The 24,480-nt window shown below is 41.0% G+C and overlaps 1 protein-coding gene across 1 annotated transcript in view; it reads left to right on the top strand.

Annotated features, from left to right (window-relative positions):
- The window catches only part of LOC147726908 (uncharacterized), a 456,046-nt gene that overhangs the window by 212,899 nt on the left and 218,667 nt on the right, over positions 1-24,480 (top strand). The window contains exons 5-6 of the mRNA XM_086963536.1: positions 10,917-11,018; positions 22,610-22,720. Of these exons, the coding sequence (XP_086819662.1) occupies positions 10,917-11,018; positions 22,610-22,720 (213 nt within the window). The remainder of the gene's footprint in view (positions 1-10,916; positions 11,019-22,609; positions 22,721-24,480) is intronic.

Here is a 24,480-nt window from a genome sequence, read left to right as displayed (position 1 = left end):
CCTGGGGCTGGTTGTTGGATAAATCATAAAGGAATCAGTGCTAACATCGATATCACTTGTGTCCGATATCGTTGACAGATCATGTCGATGTTGAGTTTTAGCATCAACCTGGGAGCTAATTATAACAGGTTTATCTGGAGATGGTACTAAAGCAATACCGCCTAGTGATGATCTCCTCAAGTACATGGGGTCAAGGGACAAACGGCGTTCGGTTAAGGCAATTTCGTGTTCCAGGACCGAAGCGGCCCTGGTAATAAACACGTCCAATGATCTGGTTACCCCAGTTCCCCCCAAGGGATACCCGACTTTTTCCCTAGCACATTTTTTGAAGTCATTTGCCTTAACAAATATACTGCAAAGCTACCACAATAAAAATGAAACTAATTAAAAGCTGATAGTACAAGTGATAATATCTAGTTTGAAATAAATCTAATACACTTAAGTGTCTTACATAGTTAAAGGAGTTAGAGGGGTGGCCCAGCCCAGTCTCCTCCTGTCTCGGACGGGCTCAAGAAGTAGATAAAGGCTCCCGGTGCAGAGAGGAGGGGCAGAGCGGTCTCCTGCAGCCCCCACAGCTCTCTAGGTGCTGTAGTCCCGGTAAAGCGCTTCGGGAAATCAGGCAATGCCCAGGGTCCAAAAGCGCAGCGCCTCCCGTCATTAACATGGATGTTTACGTTAAGTGTATTATGCTGATATTATTTATTTTGGGTTGCAGCCCTGATGAAGTCATGTGTGCACTGATTTGTGCAGGACGAAACACGAGTTGGCTGCATATTTGGATTATTTACGTGGCTGCACACTTGGATTATTTACGCATATTTGGATTTTTTACAAATGAGAAGATGATTCTGTCTGTACCGTTTAAAAACATTTGCCAATTAGAAGGAAAAGAACATATTGGATTTGTCCATGACTCTGACGAAATAAAGACTGGTTATATAAAGAAGGATTTACTTTTTGAACTGTGATATATGAATGATTATATTGCTGTACCTATATTATATTTTGTTTGCCAAGATTCAAATATTGGAATTGGATTTATATTAACTGATTTGTGCTCAGGGAGGAATTGTATATTTATTTGTCTAGTGTCCACATCGTGGGTATTGTGGGATTATTTGGTAACCGGACCCTTTTTTCCCCCTTTAGAAGCACTGTTTCTTACCTAGTAAGTGTTACTGAGCCCAAACTAACAGTAGAGCGCCCTATCTTAATCCTGGTTACCAAGAGTCTTTGTTCAGTTAAAGCAGAGATGCAGCTGTTGTTTCCTTCGGATGTATTTGTCAGCTATCGGTAAGAATGATAAAATATTTGTTATCATCCTGCACCCTTTTCTGAAACCTGTTTGGTTAAGTGGGATCCGTTTTGAGGTGTCAGACCAGGTAATCAGGTCTTCTAGTTGTAATGAGGCCTAGTACTTCGCATTCAAGTCCAAAAGTGCTATCAGCCTGTTATTCTCAGGAGACGTTTTGTCTCCACCTTTAAAAATTGAAGTAACTGCTGAGCCCTGCCAGCTTGACAGAATTTGACATTCTCTCTGTACTTCTTCAAACATATTTTTTAGTCTTCCGCTCCAGAAATCTGGGGCTGATTTGAAGATTATTGGGGGAATTCCGTTTGAACCTGGGGCCCCGTTACCACGGCCCTTTAGGATTGTTCTTCTTACCTCTTTGTTGCTGAGGCCTGGATTTCCAGATCCGGGTTCTACTCCACAGTCTTCTCTCAGTTGTGCCTCTTCTATGTTGTGCAGTATAGGCCATCTGCAAGTTGGGGCACTGTTTGCAGTTTGTAGGGCACTCCTGTCGTTGCTCAATTGTTCTTCACGCACCTTGGCTGCACTTGCCTACTCTCCCTCCATTCTAGGTGGTTCGATGGTTCAGCGTCTGTGAATCTCTTTGTTAATAGTGAGGCCCAATCAGCTTCTTGTACACTTGAGGTAATTGAGTTTGCAGTGTGCTTTAGCCCATTTATTATTCCCCAAAATGCACTTGAGTTGGTATTTTTTGCAGTGAATAGTAACTTGGCCCACAAGTTGTCTTCTTTTATTCTTTTGTGTTCCCATAGTATCTTTTTATACTTTTTCTTAAGATTCCGTTTTCGGTCCCAGTCTAGGCGTGACGTCATTGTTTTTTTCAGTCTCCTTGCGTTTTTCCTTATTTCTAGCTTACGTTTAACCAGTTCAGTTGCAAGTGACTTGGTGTTTTTTAAGTCCCCCGCTTTTTTGTGTATAATGGACATAATTGTTGTTAACTTGTCGATGAACCATTCCCAGTCTTTTATCTGGTTGTGTAGACTTGTTTCACTTTCCGTTTTAATTCTCTGAACTTTTACGTGAAGGACTCCAATGTTGTTTGTTGTCCATTTCAATCGTTTCAAGTCGGTTTTGAGCGAGCTGTCTATAATTATCATACTATTTTGGTGTTTAGGAAGCTTTTGATTGAACACCCAGCTGTCAGCATATATCTCCACCCATAACATACTTGATAAATCACAATTTGGTTTTAGAAAAGGCCACTGAACTGAGACCGCATTAATTACAGCTAGCGAGGAGCTCAGGAAGTCATTGGATGAAGGCCGCAAGGCCGCCTTGATACTATTAGATCTATCTGCGGCCTTTGATACCATCAATCATAACATTTTAATCTCCAGACTGTCGGAAGTGGGTTTTCTGGGCTCTGCAACATCTCTACTAAAGTCCTATCTCACCGACAGATCTTTTAGAGTCGAACTTAAGGAATCCAGATCCCAAACCTACAAGCTGCAATGTGGAGTACCTCAGGGCTCCGCGCTTAGCCCCTCTCTATTTAACATTTATGTAGCTCCACTGGCAGCAATAATAAGACAATATGGGTTCTCGGTAATCTCATATGCGGATGACACGCAGGTAGTCGTCACAGCAACCAATAATGTGGATGATACAGCAGATTTTTTAACAACTGTATGCGCCACGTAAATGCTTGGATGCAATCTAACTGCTCAAGCTGAATGGTACTAAGACAGAGATACTGTTGCTGGGTACCGACCCCCTGGCATGGTCACCTAAGTGGTGGCCTTCAGACCTGGGCGAATGTCCCACACCTGTCTCGAAAGCAAAAAATATTGGGTTTATTTTTTAACACAAGCTGACTTTTAAGAGCCAAATTAACTGCTTATCCTCCAGCGTTTGGGCTATCCTCAAAATGATCAGGAAGATTTGTGCCTATATTCACACTTTCCACCTTATCCACGTAATGCCTCTTGCACGCCGTATATCTATGCACGTTAGCCGTGTTCGCCTGGCACTGGTTGCCCTGTCACCTTCTATACTTTTTGATATGTACCATCCTGGCATGTTTTTGGGCACCGATAAGAAATGTGTCTTGGTTGCGACACGTTTGATATTTACCATCGTGGCATGTTTTGATCACCAATAAGAAATGCGCTGTGGTTGCCTGGCACTGGTTGCCTGACACTTTTTCACATGTATGACCAATAGCGCCTCAAAGCATGGTATGTTAACGTGTTGAAACTGTTGTATGAGTAATACAGCTGGTTAATCATCTGTTATATGTTTCCTTGTTCCCTCCTGTCAATACAGGCCTCCAAATTCAGGCAAACACTGATTGTCCTGATGATGATCCACTATTTTTAACTGGATCGAAACGCCGTCGACATAATATGTGGTCCAAACACTAGTTCACTATCATGTGCCTAAAATCATGTGTTTTCCACATATGTGAAGCAAATAGATTGTAATATTACCTTTTTGGTCCTGTTCCTTCTAATGCCTGAAAATCCCCAGTTAATTGTACTGTGTATTGTATGTTTAGTACTGTGGATACAGGACTGTGTCCCACTGCTTTATTGTTGTTCTTTTGATCAGTTTGATTTGTCTTATTTAGTTATCAAATAAGTTTTGAAGTCCCACTTCTTGTTCATTATAGTGCATATCGTGGCCTATAATTATTGAAATCTTTATTCCTCCTTGTCAAGGACCGTTGTTTTTTACTCAATTGATACCCCAGGTCCTTGCTTACCTAGAGGGTTCCCTTGTTCTTTAGTAATAATATATTCCGCCAGAGGCTTTAAAAACAGTTGTAACGGCTCTTGCCATTTCCAGGCTGGATTATGCAATGCCCTGTATTTGGGGATCCAAGCACAATTTACGATAAAGCTACAACGACTGCAGAATGCTGCAGCCAGACTGATTCTGAATATACCAAAATTCGAGTCAGTATCCCGACAATTGGATACACTGCACTGGCTCTCAGTCAAGAGGAGAATCGTATTTAAGGCCCTATGTATCACCTATAAGGCACTCCAGGGGAATGGTCCTTTATACCTGCGAGCGCATTTAAAAGTCTATGCTCCATCTAGGAATCTCAGATCTGCTCAACAAAAACTGTTGCAAATTCCCAGGTTCAAACAAGTACTCTAGGGAGGCAGGGGTTTTTTGATAAGAGCTGCCAAATCCTGGAATGCCCTTCCATTAACAATTAAAAATAGTGCAGATCTAAAAACTTTTAGGAAGTCAGTAAAAACGTGGCTGTTTCAGACTGACCTCTAAGCTCGCTTATGCTAGTTCTTTATCTGTCTAGTCCTCAGCGCCAAGACGCCTTCGGGCATTCGTTGCGCTATATAAGTTTAATTCAAATCAAATCAAATCAAATATATATGCTTTTATGAGTGGTCACTTTTAGTTGCAAATTCAACTAAGAACTGCTTGAGGAAAGGCAGTAATGGAAGTGATACTGCTGTGTAGTCAAGCCTAGATAGCGAAGTCCCTCCGAGATGGGTGTACTTTGGAGGGTAGTCTTCTGGTGTTCTACCATTTAGGAACCTCAGACCCAGGTGTTCCATGGTTGTTACCAGTTGCTGTCCTACTAGGTCGGGCACTCTGATTTGAGCTGGTATTGAGGTTGTACGTTTCAGAACTCATTGTCTGCTGCTAGCTTGTCGTCCTCTTCTGGAGTATGAATTAAATCTGAATTAAAATCACCTGTTCAGATGATTTCCAAGAAGGGGATGCTGTTTCGTATGGCATTAATTGTTGTTATTACCTGGTTTATCTGAGCTGTTTTCTCTTTCACAGATGGGTGTATGTAGATGTTGGCTAGTAGTACAGGTGCCTTTCTGCCAGGAAAAAACAATTTTGTTAGTTGCACGTTTGATCGAAAAGGAGCTATTTGGTCAGATCTGACGTTAATGTCAGTCGCGACGTAGACTCATAACCCCCCTTTTGGACGGCCATACCTGCTATCTTTTTCTGCTGGTGTGCTGGAGTGTGTGTATACCCGATGAGCGGCAGCTCCTCTAGTGCCCAAGTCTCCTGTAAGGTGATTATATTGCATGATGCCCGATTTTGAAAGGGCCAGCCGTCTTCTAGCCATTTCTTGGCACTGGCTATGTTCCATGAGATGAGGTGAAAGGTGTATTGGCCGTTGTTCATTGTCTGTTTATGTAAGGGTCAATTGTCTTTCCCTTTGTTCAGTGTACCTGCTAGCCAGCTCCAGTGATCCAAGACGCCTTCAGTATTTTCTTGTTCCCCGGATGTATCCACTCTACAACATGCTGTTGGCGGGCTGCGCCCCCTTGCATTCCGGAGGACTGAATGAACCTGATCCTTTATCTCCAGGGTGTTGCCCACTTTTCCCTTCTCCACCGATGTCTCCCTAAGTAGGCCTGGGTACCGTGGTTTTTCTAGTCTCAAGAGTCTTATTCCCCATGTGTCAAATTGTTGTTTAAAAGTCATGATTAACTGACTGATCTCCTCCGTTTGCCATGGCGTGAAAGTTTGCTCCGGGGTCTGCAGAATTCTTCTGAAAGTAAATGGGCTGAGTTTAGGTGTTTTAGCCCTGGGATAGTTGCAATCAGTTTGAGTATGTTGCCCCTATTTAATGTATCATGCAGCCCGTGGGATTCGTACTCTGGTGTTAATAGCAGTTGTTGTAATGATGTCTGTCCTTCCCTGTACTGCTGCTGGAGCTGACTTCTTTCTCTGTTCCCGACAGGGTAGATATTTGTATTCTGTGCTTTTTGCCATTAGGTTTATTGCTCCTTTCGGCATCTTGTAGTATGATTGTTAGTGTTGGCCTACTGGGCTGGTTATTCTCTTACCCGTTTACGCCAAAGGAGTTACTTTGGGGTGTTAGTTCCTTTCTAAAGGTTGTTGCCATTGTTGGGCTTCCGTGTGGTAGGACAGTCTTTGTAGCTGAGATAGAAGGTGGGCTCTTGGCGATCTTATTTGAGGATATCTTGGTATCCTTACCTTGTGGGATTTTACCCGCAAAGTCATTCCGACTTGGTATAATATTTGAAGTTTCCTCTAGGTTGTTCCCTGTATGTTCCGACTCGCACCGGTCATTGTGCCCTGGTCCCTCACTTAGATTCTTGCTTTGTTTGGAATTTACTGTCTCTTTTACATGTACTGTACTTTTTTTCCCTTCCATTCACTTCTCCTGTTTGGTGCCCGGTTCGAGCACATTCGGCGTGAGTTTTTTGTTTTGCCCCCCCCCCCCTTTTTTTTCCTGTTGCCTTTTCCCAGTAGTTTGCGGACAAGCGTGGTATGCACTTGTTTGATGGTTTCCTATATTGCCTTTAAATGGACTTGATTCCTCTTCACTCTCTATGCGAATGCTGCTCTGTAGACTTGATTTTAATTTTTTCTGCACTACAAGCTCTTCGCTCTTCTTGGTCCTTGCTGCTTTTTCCATTTCGCCTTGCACGGGCTCTAATATGCTATCTACATTAGAGACTCTTTGTTCCTTGGGTATTTGTTCCTCCCTTCCTGATGTTAATGGGGACCGCTTTTTCTGGGGCCTCAGTTGATGTGTCCGTTGGGCCCTCTGACGATCTTGTAGTGTTTAATGTGTAATCTTCTTTTCTAGTTGTAGCAAATTTAGGGAACACTTTGGGTCCATGCTCCATGTTCCCTACTGATAGTTTGTTTCTTGCTTTCCTTTCACATTTTTTTTGTCTTCTTGTTAGTTTGGTTGGATTGAGTGGGCCAGGCAAGTTTAGCGTGGGGCTTGCCTTTTCCATACTTGTCGTAATTTGTTTTTCATTGTCTGCCTGTTTGGGGGAGGCTGGATAGGTTTTTCTTTCAGCTTCTTTGGACTTGGAACATGGCGGGCATGATTGTCTGAACGCTATAATTTGTTCTAAAAGATTTGGAAGAACTGGCAGGGCTCATGGAGTCGAAAAGAGTGTGGCTCCAGGATTTTTCAAGGAAAAGAAGTCCTTGTTTACTTCCGTTGTACCTCTCCCCTCCTGGTTTCTGAACAGGGTTGCGATTGGAGAGATTAGAGGTTTTTGCTATCCCCTTTTTTGTCTGGGTTATGTTTTGGTTGTAGTTTTGTTTTTTGTCGCCTTGGTTGACACCAGAGGTTTTCCTTGCCTTTTGGGTTTTTTGAGGCTGCTTTGGGGTCCATCTAACCTTGCCCGATCCATCCTCTGTGGGTCACTGACTGGGTTTAAGATTTATTTAGATTTTTTCAAGTTCTGAGTTGAGGCTTAGCTGTATTTACTGTTGCACAATGGTGCTTCCATGCTCAGCCAGCAACCGCCTGTTGCAATCCCAAATTAATCCCGGCTGGTCCTGGCTGGTCTTGGCTTGGTCCCAGCTCTTCTCAACGCCCGTGCTGGCAGAGCAAATCAACAGCTGGGTGTACGTAGCAAGATGTGCAATAATTGTGTGGTTTATGCTAACGTTGAGCTCTCGCTAGCCGCACCTTGTTGCTACCACAGCAGTATCCGCCGTCTCCTCGGTGCCACACTGCCACAGTGCACTGCACTGCGCTACTATAGCACCCCTGTGTCTTCGTCTTAGCTTTATCTCGGCTTTCCCACTGTGCCTACACTGCACCAGCCCTCACTCCCGCTGTCACCGCTGCACTCAACGCAGGACTCACTGCTAGGAGGTTCAATCAGTCCAGTCTGGGTATTCCCTTAAAAAAAAGCATAGTTAAAGTACAGTTGTGGTTCTGAAATATAAAGGAAAAAACCTGAAATAGGCCTTTTGCGCTTAATCACACAAACCATACATTGTGCTTCCAACATACTAGAACAGCTCCTCTATTGGTGGCAAAAGGTTGGTGAAACATAAAAACACCCACACTGTTCCAAGGTCAAGGAACATGCGTTGAGTTTGACATGGAACAAAACGACCACGGCATGTAAAAATTATATCTACATGTTGCCCTGTGCCCTTCAATTTTGAGTGAAGTCACTGATTTAATGTATTTATTTTGTGAGCAGATGTTTGGGTGGTGTCTCGCACTCACATTTTTGCTTCGAGGGGTTTCGATCGATACAAATAGCCCTGAATGTTTTATGTTGTTTTTTGAATTTTAACCTTTTGTATTTTCCAGCTATTTCTCTTTAGAAGAGGCAATTCTGATTTTCATGCTTATAATTGGTATATATATTTATTTTACTTATTTGCTTCTCATAAACGTTAATTCTGTGCAACCTCAGGCCATTGCGAATAAGAACTGGCTGTAGATTAATGTGAACGCAAGGGTCTCTCTTTAACTTTGAAGGAACATTTAAATGTCAGTGGAGCAGCTTAACTAGTCATGGAATTTTGCATTGCAATTTGAGAAAGATAAAAAATAAGCCACAATTGGCAAATAGTAGTGATAATGGCAATAGTTTATTTTCGAACAACACCAATATCTGATCTTGCCAAGCCTTTCAACCATAGCTGTTACTGTTCCTCTATCTCAATGAATACATTCTATTGACTTTCGTATGGATATGCAATTTAATTATTGTTCCTGATATTGACTTAGATTTTTATGTATCTTGTGTAAGGCACTTTTAAAGTTATCTGGGTTACTTTTTCACAAAAGAAAATGGTTTGTTTGTTGTTATTTTATGCTATGCTTTTATGGTATTTGGCCGAATAAAGGGGCAGATTTATGTCGGACTTGTGGCACTTTTGCGCCGCCGTTGTGTCACTTCTGTGACGCAGCAGCGTCGTAAACCCTGCGCCACGTTGCAACATACTTACATTGTGGCGCATCTATGGAAATGCGTCACGGTGTAAGGGCCTGCGCCACATGAAACCTGAGTCAGGTTTCATGTGGGCATTTCCACACAGGGGGGGCGTTCCGTCACAGGAACGCCCCTGAAAAGTGACTCAGTGAAATCTACAAGATTTCACTGAGTCACTTTCCGAACACTGGTGCGTTAAAACCCTGCGCCTGCTTGAAGCAGGCGTAAGGTTTGACGCACCACGTTAGAGATAGGGCAAGTTGGAATAGTGCGGGAGTTGCGTGCCGCACGCAACACAACTTCAGCACTGCGCCAACTTTACGCTCTAGATGCGACACGCATCTGTTTAATCCTGCGCCATGGTGCGCCGCATTGTAAATGCGGCGAATCATGGGTGGCACAAGGATAAACTTGCGTGCCGTATCTTTCCTGGCGCATCTCTGCCGATTTGCAGAGATGCGTCAGGCAACATAAATCTGCCCCAAAGTTTCTTTGACTGACTGACTTTCGAATGATAAAATGACAGCGCTGGCCCGACTGGAATCAAGATGAGTGATCCATAGATTGCAAAAAGACCTCTTCAAAAAGCGTATGAAGCCACCGAGTTTTCTTCATGTCTTACTGGAATAGTGGTGCAGAATTTTCTGCACTTTTAGTCACAACAAACTCACGTATCATATCAGTGGTACTGTGGAAGTGAACAGTGCAGGGTCAATGCACCAAGCTTGGTGTAAACATCAATAGAGTCAATAGAGTCTGGGTGTGGGTTAAGTGCATCCTCTGTGGTTATCTAAATTCCAACTACCTGGCTTTACCTTGGATCATGCAAATGAGTGGTTTTCAAAGAAACACCTTTTAAATCAGGTGCCCTTCGTAATTTGTGTGCATAGTTGACTACTAGCTGCAAAAAGATGAATCCATTCATCATTTTTTATTAAAGTAGCCTCTTCCCTATTTCTTTCTCCCTGGCACTTATGTCTAGAGCTTGTGCTGGGGTAGTGCAGTAGATTGTGAGTTAGCGCTTTACTTTCACACAGTACAGCTCGGAAACAGTGACACTGGTTTGCCTCTGTCTGTTTCTGAGCTGTGCTGATGGGAAGTTTAGAGCTTGGTGGCTGGCTCGGATTGGGGGTAGGGGCAGGGGGTTAGTAAAATAAAAAATAAACAACTTACCTTATTGCTGCATCTCTCGTCGTCCTTCCTCCTCTTACCTCTTCTCCATAAGGAAGCACCCATAACCAATCACAATGGAGTGCCGTAGTCCGGCGCTCAGCCAGGGACTGGTGGCCTGGGCATGTTCTCCACTCAGGCGATAATGCAGTTTCATGTTCTCCACCCAGTAATGCAGCCTGCGGTGAGAACATGCAAAGTGCGCATAACTGTTTGGCCGGCCTGAGACGGCCGGCCAAACAGTCATGCAGACTGATGACAATGCATACCCCTCCATGTGGGTACCTGTTATTCCCCTTGGCCCCACCCCCAACACCCTGGGACACAAAATAAAATAACAAACAACGGCTGTAAACCTGTAGGTATTGTACCTGTGGCTTTGACGTTTCTTCCAGGAGTTGCAATTGAAATCAATTATATGCAAACATATGTAAACATAATCATTGCTGTATCTGACTTACCGATCAGAGCGGTGTTCTTATTTACAACACGTTTGGAGTACTTTATCCTATACATTTCAAAAGAGTAAGTTGTTATTGTTACAATGGAGTTGGGAGGCCAACACACAATGATAAAGCAATTTCAGTCAGTCACACTTACAAACTGTTCTTCTGGCTCTCTATTGCAACATTAGCTGCTCCACGCTCCTCCTATACCTCCACACAGGCACCATTGTGCAATTGACAAGATAGCTAGTGGCTTTATTATGTGCTATCTACTAACTTTACGTAGTACAATACTAGTAAATGCTTCCTTTCTGTCTTCCGCAGTTCGTGAACGCACAGTACGAATTACTAAAGGAATTGGTGATTATCCATGGGGATTTCGAATTCAGTTTTCAAAACCTATCCTAGTGACCGAAGTGGATACTAGTAAGTGACATGGTATAATGTTTTTCAATCATTGGACTGCAATGGAATATTAACAGAACTGGGCATAGTTAACTAAAATAAAAAAACGAATTCTTACAAATATGCCTATAAATTATGTCACATTTCTGTGACAACATTTCTTGAAAATGATTATACCTTTGATAAGAAGATCTCAAGCCTTTAAAACAGCCTTAAATATAGATATTATTGGAATGTTTTTATCTTTTCAAGTATACATTTAATTATGTTATTGTAGTGAACATGATATGCAGCATCAAACTAGTCACTTACAAATTATGAGGTCAGTGCTGATATATGTGTAATGATGATGAGTGGAGTCCGGTATCTGGATATCTGAGGATATGGACCCTAAGTGACATAAAAGATAACTGATAACTGATGAAATCATTGTCATGGTGTATGCTTAATGTTAATATGTGTGTTAATGCATCCTGCAAACTTACTAAGCCATTAATTGTGCATTGTAGCATTCTATATAATCAGACAGAATGAGCAATACACATTGTTTTATAGATTTAGGTTTGCTTAGGGATAACATCTGTTGTTATGCATAGCTAAGTGAGTGCATATAACAAGGACTGCTTTTAAGAATACAAGTGGCCAATATGTACAAATTGTGAACACTGTGATGACTAATCACTCAATGTAGACTGAAGAGTATGTCCAGCCAACTCGTATTTTTTATGACTTTTAAACCTGATGATTTGGGCATATTCACATACTAAGCCACTGCTTTGTGTGCATTCATGTATTCAGCTTATGCTGTAAAATAGATAAACAGGTAATTTAGAAGGTCATTATTTGTGTGGGCAATTCTTAATGGGAGAATTAGGAAGACTGAAGAAGGCGATAGAGTGCCACCCATTTCTTTCAGTAGGACACACCAGATATAGCGCATGGCCATGATATCAGGTACGGTGGAAGCCATTATGAGTCTTGCGGCAGGTAAAGCGATGGGGCTAGACCAGATACCTCTTGAATTCTATCGGACATTCAGACATATGCTTAAATCAGAGCTGTTAAAAATCTTTAATTTAGCGTCTCAAGGTAAATCTCCTGATTCTTGGTCGACGGCCACTTTAGTTGTCTTTGTAAAAAAGAATAAGGACTCAAAAGAATTAGGGTCCTATCGCCCTATCTCTCTTATCACCGCAGATAGCAAGATTTACTCTAAAATTCTTGCAAACAGATTAAATGATGTAATGGCAGATTTGGTTTCCCATATTCAACATGGCTTCATTAGACATAGGGATACCACAGATCACGTTAAACGTGTTATCACATTATTGGATTGGGCTCAAGCAAAGGAATCCCCAGTCGGGGTGATTCTACTTGATGCTGAAAAAGCATTTGATAGGGTAGACTGGGGGTTCCTTTGGACGGTGCTACAATGGAAGGGCTTTCCGCTACAATTTATTAGAGCTATACAAGCACTCTATTCTAATCCCAAGGGTGTAATAAGATTAGGCACTGATACCTCTAGACCCTTTTCAATTACTAGGGGGACCAGACAGGGCTGCCCCTGCTCCCCGCTTTTATTTGCTCTTTACTTAGAACCCTATTTGGACAGACTAATTATGGAACCTGATATTCCACCAGTTCAACTCCACGAGGTAGATCATAAAGTTCTCGCGTACGCAGATGATGTGGCCATTGTAACTTCTGATGCTACCACTGCGCTACCTAAAATAATTGAAGTAGCTCGAGAATATGGCAAATTTTCCGGTTACAAACTTAATATTTCAAAAACCCAGATTATACACTCTGAGACTGGTACACCTACTGATATTCCATTAAACTCTACTGGCACATATCTTGGCGTAACTATTTCTCCTAAAATTGATGACATTGTTGGATTAAATCTGGATCCTTTGCTTATATCAACTAACAGAACTTTAAAAAGGGTTAAATAATTGACACTTATCTTTACACGGACGTACTAATGTCATCAAGATGATGATTTTCCCAAAATTTCTTTATTTTTTCCGAACTATTCCCTTATTTTTTTCGATGTCTCTTTTTAACAAGATTGACAGGATGCTGTCCAGATTCTTGTGGGGGTACCGCCGCTCAAGAAGATCTTTAAAGTGGTGTACTCTTCCGCAAGAACGTGCTGGGTTGGGATTTCTGAACTTTAGACTGTATTATTGGGCTATTACTCTTAAAGTAATCAGGGTGCTATTATTCCATGACCATGTTACCGAAACTTCTATGGCACCCTCTATTTTTGAAATGCTAATGGGCGCTGAAGTGTGTCAATGTCTACTGAAGTTCACGGAACCAAGCTACGATAAGAGAACAAAATTCAAGGTGTTTTTGTCTGCTTTTTTAGTTTGGAGACAAATCAATAAAACCCTGCGGATAATCTCAAAGTTCAATTTTTATACACCTATTTCTGGTAATACGTCATTATCGGGGATTTTTCAAGATACGGCAATATATCGGTGGCAAATGAGACAGATTCATCTACTGGGGCAACTGTATCAAAATGGGATTTTTGTGTCCTTTTCTGAACTCCAAGAAACATTTGGCCTTTCTAGGAATGAATTCTTTAAATATTTACAGATCCGTAGCTTTTTGGAAAAAAAAAATCTGTTATATAATGATGCTATGGAGACTATTGATATTCTAGAGAGTTGCAGGAAGAACAGCCGTATTGGTACGATTTATCAACTAATGGTTAATAGGTTGCATGATGATCTAGATCAGCAGGCCCAGAAATGGCAAAGAAAATTGAGCATAGAAGATATAAACTTGGCAAGGGCCTTTGAGATGAGTAATAAAGTACTATTTAATAGTTCTCTTAAAAGTCAACACTATATGTCTACCCTGGACCTCTACTACACACCCGCGAAACTAGCCAAATGGAAGGCCACAAAGGGTATTAATTGTAGCCGTTGTGGAATCCTAGCAGCGGACTCATGCCATATGTTTTACAGTTGTCTCAAATTGGTGTTATATATAGATAAGATTGAAAAAATTTTGACTAACTTGCTCAATGTCAATATTAAGCTATGCCCTTCCTTGATAATTTTTGGTATTTATTTTCCTTCTGAAAACCTATCTGCTGATCAGGAATATTTTCTGTTTATTGGAATGGCTGTATATCGTTTCTGCATTACTTCTAGATGGCTGGATATAGATCCGCCTACATTTGAACAATGGCTGGGAAAGTTGCTAAATATTTATAGAATGGACAAAGCAGTTTATAAACTGAAGGGACAGAAAAAGAAGATCTTCGCTAGGAATTTATGGTCCCCTATTGAAAATTGGATTTAAACCTAATAATTACTGTTTACTGCAATGATATTTCTTTATGCCTATAATGTACTAGAAATTATGTGAATGATGGTTGCTGATCAGATGCTGCTTTGTTCTTGTATGTTTTAGGCCTCTGCCATAAAATAAAAAATTTTTTTTTAAAAGGTACGGTGGAAGCACAGGCTCCTGTTTTCTTCAATGGAGAAAAGGTTATTTTAATTAAGAGCTATTTTATATTTCTTTACCAGGTCAGCGTATGCAGCCAGATATTGGTTTATTTGTAGTGGTAGGGTACAGACCTAATAGACATGTTTATGTTGGTGTCTCATGTAATATACACACAAGGAGTTATATCCAAACTTGAACCCCTGTCTCGTACCAACAGAAATTCTAGTAATCATTGTAAGATAGCTGGCAAATGCCCTCATTATGAGTCGCTTGGTGTTTCCAGTAATATATATCAGACTCACATGATATAAATATCAGTAGTTACTACACGTATTGGAATTATCTGGGCCACTCATAATGATAGGCATGATAGTCAGACAACAAGGTCTATAGATCTGGCCGAACAGTACATTTTCAAACACCTGATCACATGTCCAAAATCTCAAAGGATCATTTGAGTTAGAATTATCATCATAAGGAACACCTCAGCGATTAAAAATGCGATTGATATGAAAGCTAAATACATCTCATACATTGTTTCTCACACATCTTTAAACCCTTTGTCTTGCACCCTTAATGCTTTATACTATATGTTATTCATAATTTTTGCTGAGTGACCAAATTCTGTACTGGAAACATATACTCTGTTTGTGCACATACAAATTATTGAATCCATACTTAAAATGTTTTATGGTAGCAGTACCAGTAAAAAAAGACAAGCCCTACACACCTTTCAGGAGAGATTCAATGTTACTATAAAGCTGGCAGGCAGGGGTGGTGCATTGTTTGCCATGAAAACTGGCATCTCAGTACTGCAAGGCCTGCCTCTCCCACAGAATACCACTTGTGTTACCTTATTACATGTAATAAACTGTAATTTCCAAACTGGGACAGGTAACCAGTTCATGTTTAGAGTCTTAGGAATTGTCTTTGGAATTGGAATGAAAAATCCTAACTCATTGTGAAGTCTGATTTTAAATTACAATTTTGCAAATACGACTTTTACAAAGTTGGTATTTTCCTGCCTTAGCCATTTAGTGCCTGCAGCCTGTCTCTGGGTCACATGACTGGGTATAGTTGACAGTAGGGCTTTCTGTATTTCTCCTAGACAGCCACACACAATTGAGAGCTTAGGTATGGACGGGCCATAACTTGCAGGATAGGAGAGAAGAACAAGGCACAGCCCTTCATACACTTGAATAGTTTGCGACCTGCCTCCAAACACAGGGCTGCATACCCCCATAATTAGTCCAGAGCCAGTGCAGGAGGGGCAGGTCACCTGTGCACTTCAAAGGGAAGGCTCTAGAACCTTCTCGCCCACTTCAAAGGCAGAACCAGGTATAAATATTGGACCTCAGACACCAACTCTTCAGTACACTTCTGGACCTGTTGATACCCTGTCTGTTTCCTAATGTAATGCAACTGGTGCTATGTAAGGTGCTCTGATACCCGATACGGGTCAAGTTCGCGCTACATAAAACTCTGTAAAAAAAGAAAAGAAGAAGAAGAAGGACTGTTGTGCTGATGAAAATACTGCCATTCTGCAGGACTACTGCTCTGAAGTACTGCTGCACTGCTGTGCTGACCTGCTGCTTGCTGCCCTCTTGCCTGGGTGAGAAGGCCTGAACCTGCATCTCTTTAACTCAAAACCCCAGGGTTAGTTGCTGGCCTCCTGATCTGAAGCCTACACCACCCAAACACCACTGTACTACCCTAAATCTACCTCCAGCCCGACCCGCTACAATAGCCAAACACCACTGCACTTCTCTAAACCCTAAAACACTACCTCCTACACGACCCCCTACACTACTCAAACACCACAGCACTACCCTAAAACGTAAAACACTACCCCCAGCATGACCCCCTACACTACACAAACAACACTGTACTACCATAAACTCTAAATCAACCCCCAGCACAAACCCTTCACTACCCAAACACCACTGACTACCCTAAACCCTAAATCTACCCCCAGCAGGACCACCTACACTACCCAAACACCACTGCACTACCATAAACCCTAAATCAACCCCCAGCACCCCTACACTTCCCAAACACCAGTGCACTACCATACACCCTAAAACACTACCCTATACACTACACAAACACCACTGCACTACCCTAAACCCTAAAACACTACCCCCAGCATGACCCCTTACACTACAGAAACACCACTACACTACCCTAATCCCTAAATCTACCCCAGCACGACCCGCAACACTACCCAAACACCACTGCCCTACCCTAAAACACTACCCCAGCACGACCCCCTACACTACACAAACACCACTGCTCTACCCTAAAGCATAAATCTACCCTCAGCACGACCCCTTATACTACAGGAACAACATTGCACTACCCTTAACCCTAAAACACAACCCACAGCATGACCCCTACATTACACAAACACCCCTGCACTTCCCTAAATCCTAAAACACTACCCCCAGCACGACCCCCTACACTACATAAACACCACTGTGCTGCCCTAAACCCTAAAACACTACCCCCTACACTACACAAACACCACTGCACTACCCTAAACCCTAAAACACTACACCCATACGACGCCTGACACTACCCAAACACCACTGCACTACCCTAAACCCTAAAACACTACCCCCACCACTACCCTCTACACTACACAAACAGCATTGCACTACCCTAAACCTTAAATCTACCCCAGCACGACCCCCTACACTACCTAAACACCACTGCACTACCCTAATCCCTAACAAACTACTCCCAGCACGACCCCCTACCCTACCCGAACACCACAGTGCTACCCTAAACGCTAAAACACTACCCCCGACATGACCCTCTACACTACCCAAACACCACTGCGCTTCCCAAAACCGTAAAACAGTAGCCCCGGCACGAGCCCCTACACTACCCAAACACCACTGGACTACCTAAACCCTAAAGCACTACCCCAGGCACTACCCCCTACACTACCCAAACACCACTGCGCAGCCTAAACCCTAAAACACAAGCCCCGGCACGATCCCCTAACTACCCAAATACCACCGCTCTGCCCTAAACCCTAAAACACTACCCCAGCCACGACCCCCTACACTACACAAACACCACTGTAATACCCTAAACTCTAAATCTACCCCCAGCACGACCCCCTACACTACATAAACACCACTGCACTACCCTTTAACCCTAAATCTACTCCCAGCATGACCCTCTACACTATACAAGCACACTTGCACTACCCTTAACCCTAAAACACAACCCCAGCATGACACCTACATTACACAAACACCACTGCACTTCCCTAAACCCTAAAACACTACCTCCTACATGACCCCCTACACTACTCAAACACCACTGCACTGCCCTAAACCCTAAAAAACTACCCCTACACTATACAAACACCACTGCACTACCCTAAACTCTAAATCAACCCCCAGCACAAATCCTTCACTACCCAAACACCACTGCACTACCCTAAACCCTAAATCTACCCCCAGCAGGACCACCTACACTATCCAAACACCGCTGCACTACCCTAAACCCTAAATCAACCCCCAGCACCCCTACACTACCCAAAAACCAGTGCACTACCATAAACCCTAAAACACTACCCCATACACTACACAAACACCACTGCACTGCCCTAAACCCTAAAAAACTACCCCTACACTACACAAACACAACTGCAGTACCCTAAACCCTCACTCCAGTGAGTCCAACAGTAGGGAAAGTGTTGATTAGCAGAGGGGTAAACATTACTATTTCCTCATCAGTCAGTGCAACAGTAGGGAAAGTGTTGGATGGCCGAGGGGTAAAACTTCCTATTCCCACTCCAGTGAGTGCAACAGTAGGGAAAGTTTTGGATAATGGCAGGATAAAATGTACTATTCCCACTCCAATCAGTGCAACAGTATGGAAAGTGTTGGATAGTGGAGGGATATAAATTACTATTCCCACTCCAGTGAGTGCAACAGTAGGGAAAGTGTTGGACAGCGGAGAGGTAAAACTTATTATTCCCACTCCAGTGAGTGCAACAGTAGGGAATTTGTAGGATAGCGATGGGGTAAAAAATATTATTCCCACACCAGTCAGTGCAACAACAGAGAAAGTGTTGGATAGCGGAGGGGTAACAATGACTATTCCCACTCCAGTGAATGTAACAGTAGGAAAAGTGTTGGATAGCAGAGGGGTAAAAATTACTATTCCACACTCCAGTGAGTTCAACAGTAGGGAAAGTGTTGGATTGCAGAGGAGTTACAGTATATATACTCACTCCAGTCAGTTCAAATTTAAAAACAAACAACATTTTAACAAAAATATTTAAAAAACAAAATAAATAAAAAAATTATATAAATATGTTAAACATAAAAACATTATAATGCTAAATACATATACCTACAAATGTCACATTAAATAAAAAATAATTTCCAAACAAATAAATATTTCAATTAGAAATTATTTAAAAATGAAAACATTATTACATAAATTTACTTTTATTTCTTACCCTATAACACCACAAAATTCACAACCCATATCGAAATGAAAAAATATGTACTTTCTCAACTAACATAAATAATTTCCAATTAAAGAAATATTGGTAATAAAAAACAAATTAAAACTCCAAAAAAATATTTTAATTTCCCACACTTTACCCCTAAAATCCCCACAACCCACAACTAAAATTACACTGTAAAAAATTAATTACACAATTAAAACTTGTTTTCAATTAAAAACGAATGGTATTTAACAACTAATAATAAAGTAAGCAAAATTAATGTAATCGCCACACTGTTCCCCTATAACAATAAAACCCACACACAAAAAATACAAATGCCCTAATTAAATATAAATTAATTAATATTGATGATCAACTCATTTGTTGTTAAACAAAAATTACTCCCCACCCTTTACCCCTACAACCCCCACAACCCACACCTAAAGGAAAATTAGACAAAGTCCATATTTAATTTTCAATTAATTAATATTGATTAACAACTAATTGTTAATTCATTAAACATAAATTACTTCCCACCCTTTACTCCATAAACCCCACAACCCACACCTAAAAAGACATCAAACAATTACCATGATTAACTATCAATTAATTAGTTAATATAAATGAACTAATTATTAATTATTAAACATAAATTACTTCCCACCCTTTACCCCATAAACCCACAAGCCACACCTAAAAAAATTCAAACAATTACCATAATTCATTATCAATTATTTAGTTAATATAAATGAACAACTAATTATTTCTTAAGTAAACATAAATTATTTCCCACCCTTTTCCCCTAAACACCCCACAACCTGCAACTAAAATTAATAACACAATTTCCATGATTAATTTTCAATCAATTAATTAATATACATTAACAACTAATTATTATTTAATCAAAAGTAAATTACTTCCCACCCTTTACCCTTATAAAACCCACAACCCTGACCTAAAGAAAAATGACACAATTACCATATGAATTCATTAATATTAATTCACAACCAATTAATAATTAATTACAAATAAATTACTTCCCACAATTAACGCCATAAAATCTAAATTAAATAGATTAAAAATAATCATTATTTTATTTTAATTAAACAACTGCCCACCCTATTACCCTATAAACCCGCAACTCGCTACGAGCAAAAAAATGCAAAATGTAATTAAAATAAATTCATAACTACTAAAAATGTAACACATATATTAAAGAACAGTAACAATACTTATATAAAAAAATACATCACATACATTCAAATTATAAACTAAAATACATAATACTAATAAAAAATCGATATTTTAAACATCTATATTTTGACAAACAATATTAATGACTTTTCTATTTTGAAACGATATTTCTTACCTTAAATTAGATATTCTTGACCATGATATTCTTGCTGTCGATATTTCTGAATCATGATATTTGCAACTCGATATCTATTATTTATTTTATTTAAAACACTTGTAGAGCGCGGCTGTCACCTGGCAGGTATCCTGGCGCTGAAAAGCTTACTCCTGGGTTAGAAGCGATGGGAATTGATTAGGGGGGTGGAAGTGGGGGGGAGAGCTAGGGGAAGATATCTGTGTAAGTCGACATTTCCAACTCAATATTCTCTCTCAGCACCACTTAAAAATGCCTGTGAAACTTTTAGAAATCCTTTTTGGTCCACTCAAAATGTAGTACTACAGAGGTATACGTTCTTCTCAGCTCTACAAGGAAAGAATGAATATGTGGGCAACGATGTGGTGAGAATATGAAAGATGGCCACTGCATGAAAGCTTGAATATTCTGTGACAAATTGCTGTGTTCACGGGAAAAACTACTTCTGAAGTATCCAAGTTTGAATGATTGTATTATTATTATGGAAGCAATAAGTGTGTGGTGGAAGTGATGAGGAAAGTAGGATATAGACAGGACACTGTATAGCAAAATGCGAGGAATTCAAACCTTGATGCCACATTCAGGTGCTTCAAATGCAGGAAATTGGATTCCCCCAAACAGTATGGTGTAATGTGTAAGAAATTCTATTTTTCATAATTGTGGGCAGAAAAATATTACCCAGGGATGCATAAATTGGTGAAAGGTTGACCAATTCAGCATACCGAAGAGCTCGATGAAAGGAAAGACAAATGTATTACAAGAAAAGATTGGGTACAGAGAAGTGGTAAAAATGCCTAAGTGGAAAGTGACATGAAACAAAAAGAGAATTGGGTATTTGTTATATCCTGAATCCCTATATATGCCTTATACATTAAAAGGAGCTAAAGAATTTGAAGAGGTGTTTTGGGAATAGATGGAATGACTGGTAGAAACAGATATTAATCGAGGTGCATAAGGTAAAAAAGGATGATCTTCTTTGCATGGTTCACATGAACATTATGGGGCAGATTTATAAGCTCCTTGCGCCTCTTTTACACCGCCATTGCATCACTTTTGTGACGCAGCGGTGGCGCAAAGCCAGCGCCATGCTGCAGGGTATTTACAACGTGGCGCATCTGGGAGTAGACGTTCCGGCACAGCGGGGAGGGCGTTCCAGCTCCTAAAAGTGGCTGAGTGAAATCTACAAGATTTCACCTAGTCACTTTTAAGGCCATGCTGCGTCAAAACCCTGCGCCTGCTTGAAGCAGGCGTAAGGATTGACGCAGCATTTTCAGGATAGGGCACCCCCAAGCCTTGCTAGAGCTGCTTCGCGCTTGCGACGCAACTCCAGCAATGCGTCGCCTTTATGGCAGCAGATGCATCACGCATCTGTCTATTTTTGCTTCATGATGCCCCGCATTGTAAATGCGGTGCATCAATGGTGGCGCAGCCGTGACGCACAATAACTGGCGCATCCCTGCTGATATGCAGGGATGCGCCAGTTATTGTAAATCTGCCCCTATGTTTTAAAGTAAGGAGGAGAGTAGGAAAGTTCTACAAAACAACGAGATGAGATAATCTCCTAGGTTTTACATCACCTCTCTCTCTCTCTGCCTCACCCCTTGGGCTACTGCAACCCTCTTACCTATTTCTCTGACTCTTTCTCTACGTAGATCTTCCTCTTTCTACCACTCCAAATCATTCCTTCTAGCTACCTCATCTTTGTTTACTTACTTTACTTCTCTATCTACTTATTATATTTTACTACATCATCTCTATCTCTACCTCCCTTCTGCTTCTATTTCACTTCTCTTGCAATATTGTTCTCTTTATGTCCCTGTATCTTTTGTATCTTGCTCCCTTCCATTTGTATTACTCAGGAGGGTCACATGTAACTGTTTAGTGAGAGAAGTGCACACATTAACAGAGAAGAGAGACATGGCAGGGGAAGAATAATTAAGAGAAAGTAATTAAATGTTTGCAGATGGAATCGTGAAAATTCTCAGAGCTGAGCTTGATTTTAACTATTGAAGCAAGAATGCCAGTAGGGAAGGAGGATACATTTGCGATTAGATCAATGGCGTTGTGTTCTTTGAGGGCAAATAGTGCACAGTCCCATGCAAATTCCGACTCATCAATACATGTAATGATTACCATAATGAGGAGAACTCAACTGTAATTCTGCAATTGTTTAATTTTACTATTGGAAACAGTTGTGCTTGAAAGCCAGAAATAGAGTTGAAAATGATGTAGAGCACATTCTTCTATAACAATTACCATTGATGTCCTTCTGTGATGTAGATGGTGCAGCGGAAGAGGCTGGTCTTCAAGTTGGTGATATAGTGATGGCTGTGAATGGAACAGATGTCACCAGCATTGCACACTCGGAGGCGGCAGCCCTTGCACGGCAAGGTAAGAATGAGTTTGGATATCCACACAGCTTCATTACTTTAATGCAAACTCTAAGATTGTGGGTTAGCCTAGCTATAAGTCATACAACAAGTTTGCATGTAACCGAACATAGCTGAGAATATGTTAGAACAGAAAGCTTATCATTCCCAGCAGTAGATTATCTCATAGGTTAGACAACTAGCGACTCTTTTTTAAATGGAATTTAATGAGAATTATACCATTTAGCTCTCATTTAATTTAACATGCTTATCAGAGGAATTTCCTCTCTTTGCATATCTAATGCTTGTGGAGCAAGATTCAGTTCTTCATATGACACCGCAAAGCTCTGCCATTCACAATAGAACAAGCCTTTGTCCATCTGTTCACAAACAAGGGGTAAACTCAAGATCCAAAGGCCAGATTTAGAGATTAACCAGTAAACCGCCATCCCCCAGTAATGTGGAGGTAATAAATCCGGTCCCACCAAATGTAAATCTCTCCACAGACCTGTAGATCACTATGATTCCGTAGGAATCACCATCACGGCGCTCCTCTAAATGTGTTAAATGTTTGCAGAGCAGCTGCCATATTTCATGCAGCCACACAGCTGTTTCGGGGTTCCACAATCTCCTATTCTTCTCGAAAGCCATTGTAGCTGTGCTGCTAAATAATTTAACTCCAGACCAGAAGCTCTCCATCCTCCCTTATCTATCGCGATTTCAGTTTAGTCAGCCCAGCTCTACTCTTTAACTGGCCAAATCAATTCATTAATTTTTAATTCATTTACAACGTTTTGTATAGCGCGAACAAGACCTAAGCGTCTATCAGAACGCTTCACATTTAGGATAGTAAGGATACAGTTGATGAGAAAGATCATTGATTACAAATGTGTGTCTAGAATGGCAACGCTGGCTACCCAGGTGTATAAAAATGTAGAAAACAATCATGGCATCAGAAGAGCGTACATAAAAATAAGCAGTAGAGCCGTAGCTCTTTAGGGCAGAAACTTGTTCATTAGTATTTTTTCCACTTCCGTTTTGAAAGAAGCGGTGCATGAAATTCAACGAACTTCCAGTGGAAGCGAATTCCAGATCTTTGAGGCAATGCCTGAGAAGGCTCTGTGACTCATTCTCTTTTTGTGGAAGATCTGGGGTTTCAGTAGCAGTGAACTTGCACTTTGTGATGATCTGCCACCCCGATAATTCTCTTTTGAGCCAGATAAATGAGGGTTTTGAAATGAAGGGCTTTGTGAGTAAGGCAGGCAAACTTGAGCTGTATTCTTGCTGGGGATATGTGATTGTTTATTTTTGTACCAGTAATCAATCTAGCTTCAGCGTGAATAGAAGCTCTTAGCGGGGCCAGGCTATGTTTGGGAAGGCCATAAAGCGTGGTGCTCCCATAGTCTAGCCTTGGGAGTACAAGAGATTGCACCGCCTGCTTAAATTCATCCTGTGGGAGGAAAGGTTTGAGATTCCTTAGTAAACTCATCTTGCATTAAGCTTCCTTAGTTGTAGTGTGAATATGATTCTTCATGTTCAAGTGAGTCTGTTCAATTCATTTAAGAGAACTCTAGGTACAATCACTAGTGAATAAGCGAAATAATAAAGCAGCCTAGAATCTTAGCAATAGTGACCAATCCAATCATAGCTAGAGGATTTTTTTTTTCATTTCAAAGGCTGTCAATGAGCACACAAAAGTAATCGCAGCAACCAAATTTCTCTCCACTCTATCTCAATTTTCATGATATATTTTTTTATACAGAATAGTGGAATGTGTGCGAC

Source organism: Lissotriton vulgaris, chromosome 3_1 (assembly GCF_964263255.1).
Source record: "Lissotriton vulgaris chromosome 3_1, aLisVul1.2, whole genome shotgun sequence".
NCBI classification, from domain to species: domain Eukaryota; kingdom Metazoa; phylum Chordata; class Amphibia; order Caudata; family Salamandridae; genus Lissotriton; species Lissotriton vulgaris.
Note: the sequence above shows the minus strand (reverse complement) of the source record. Positions and strands in the feature narration are given on the sequence as shown.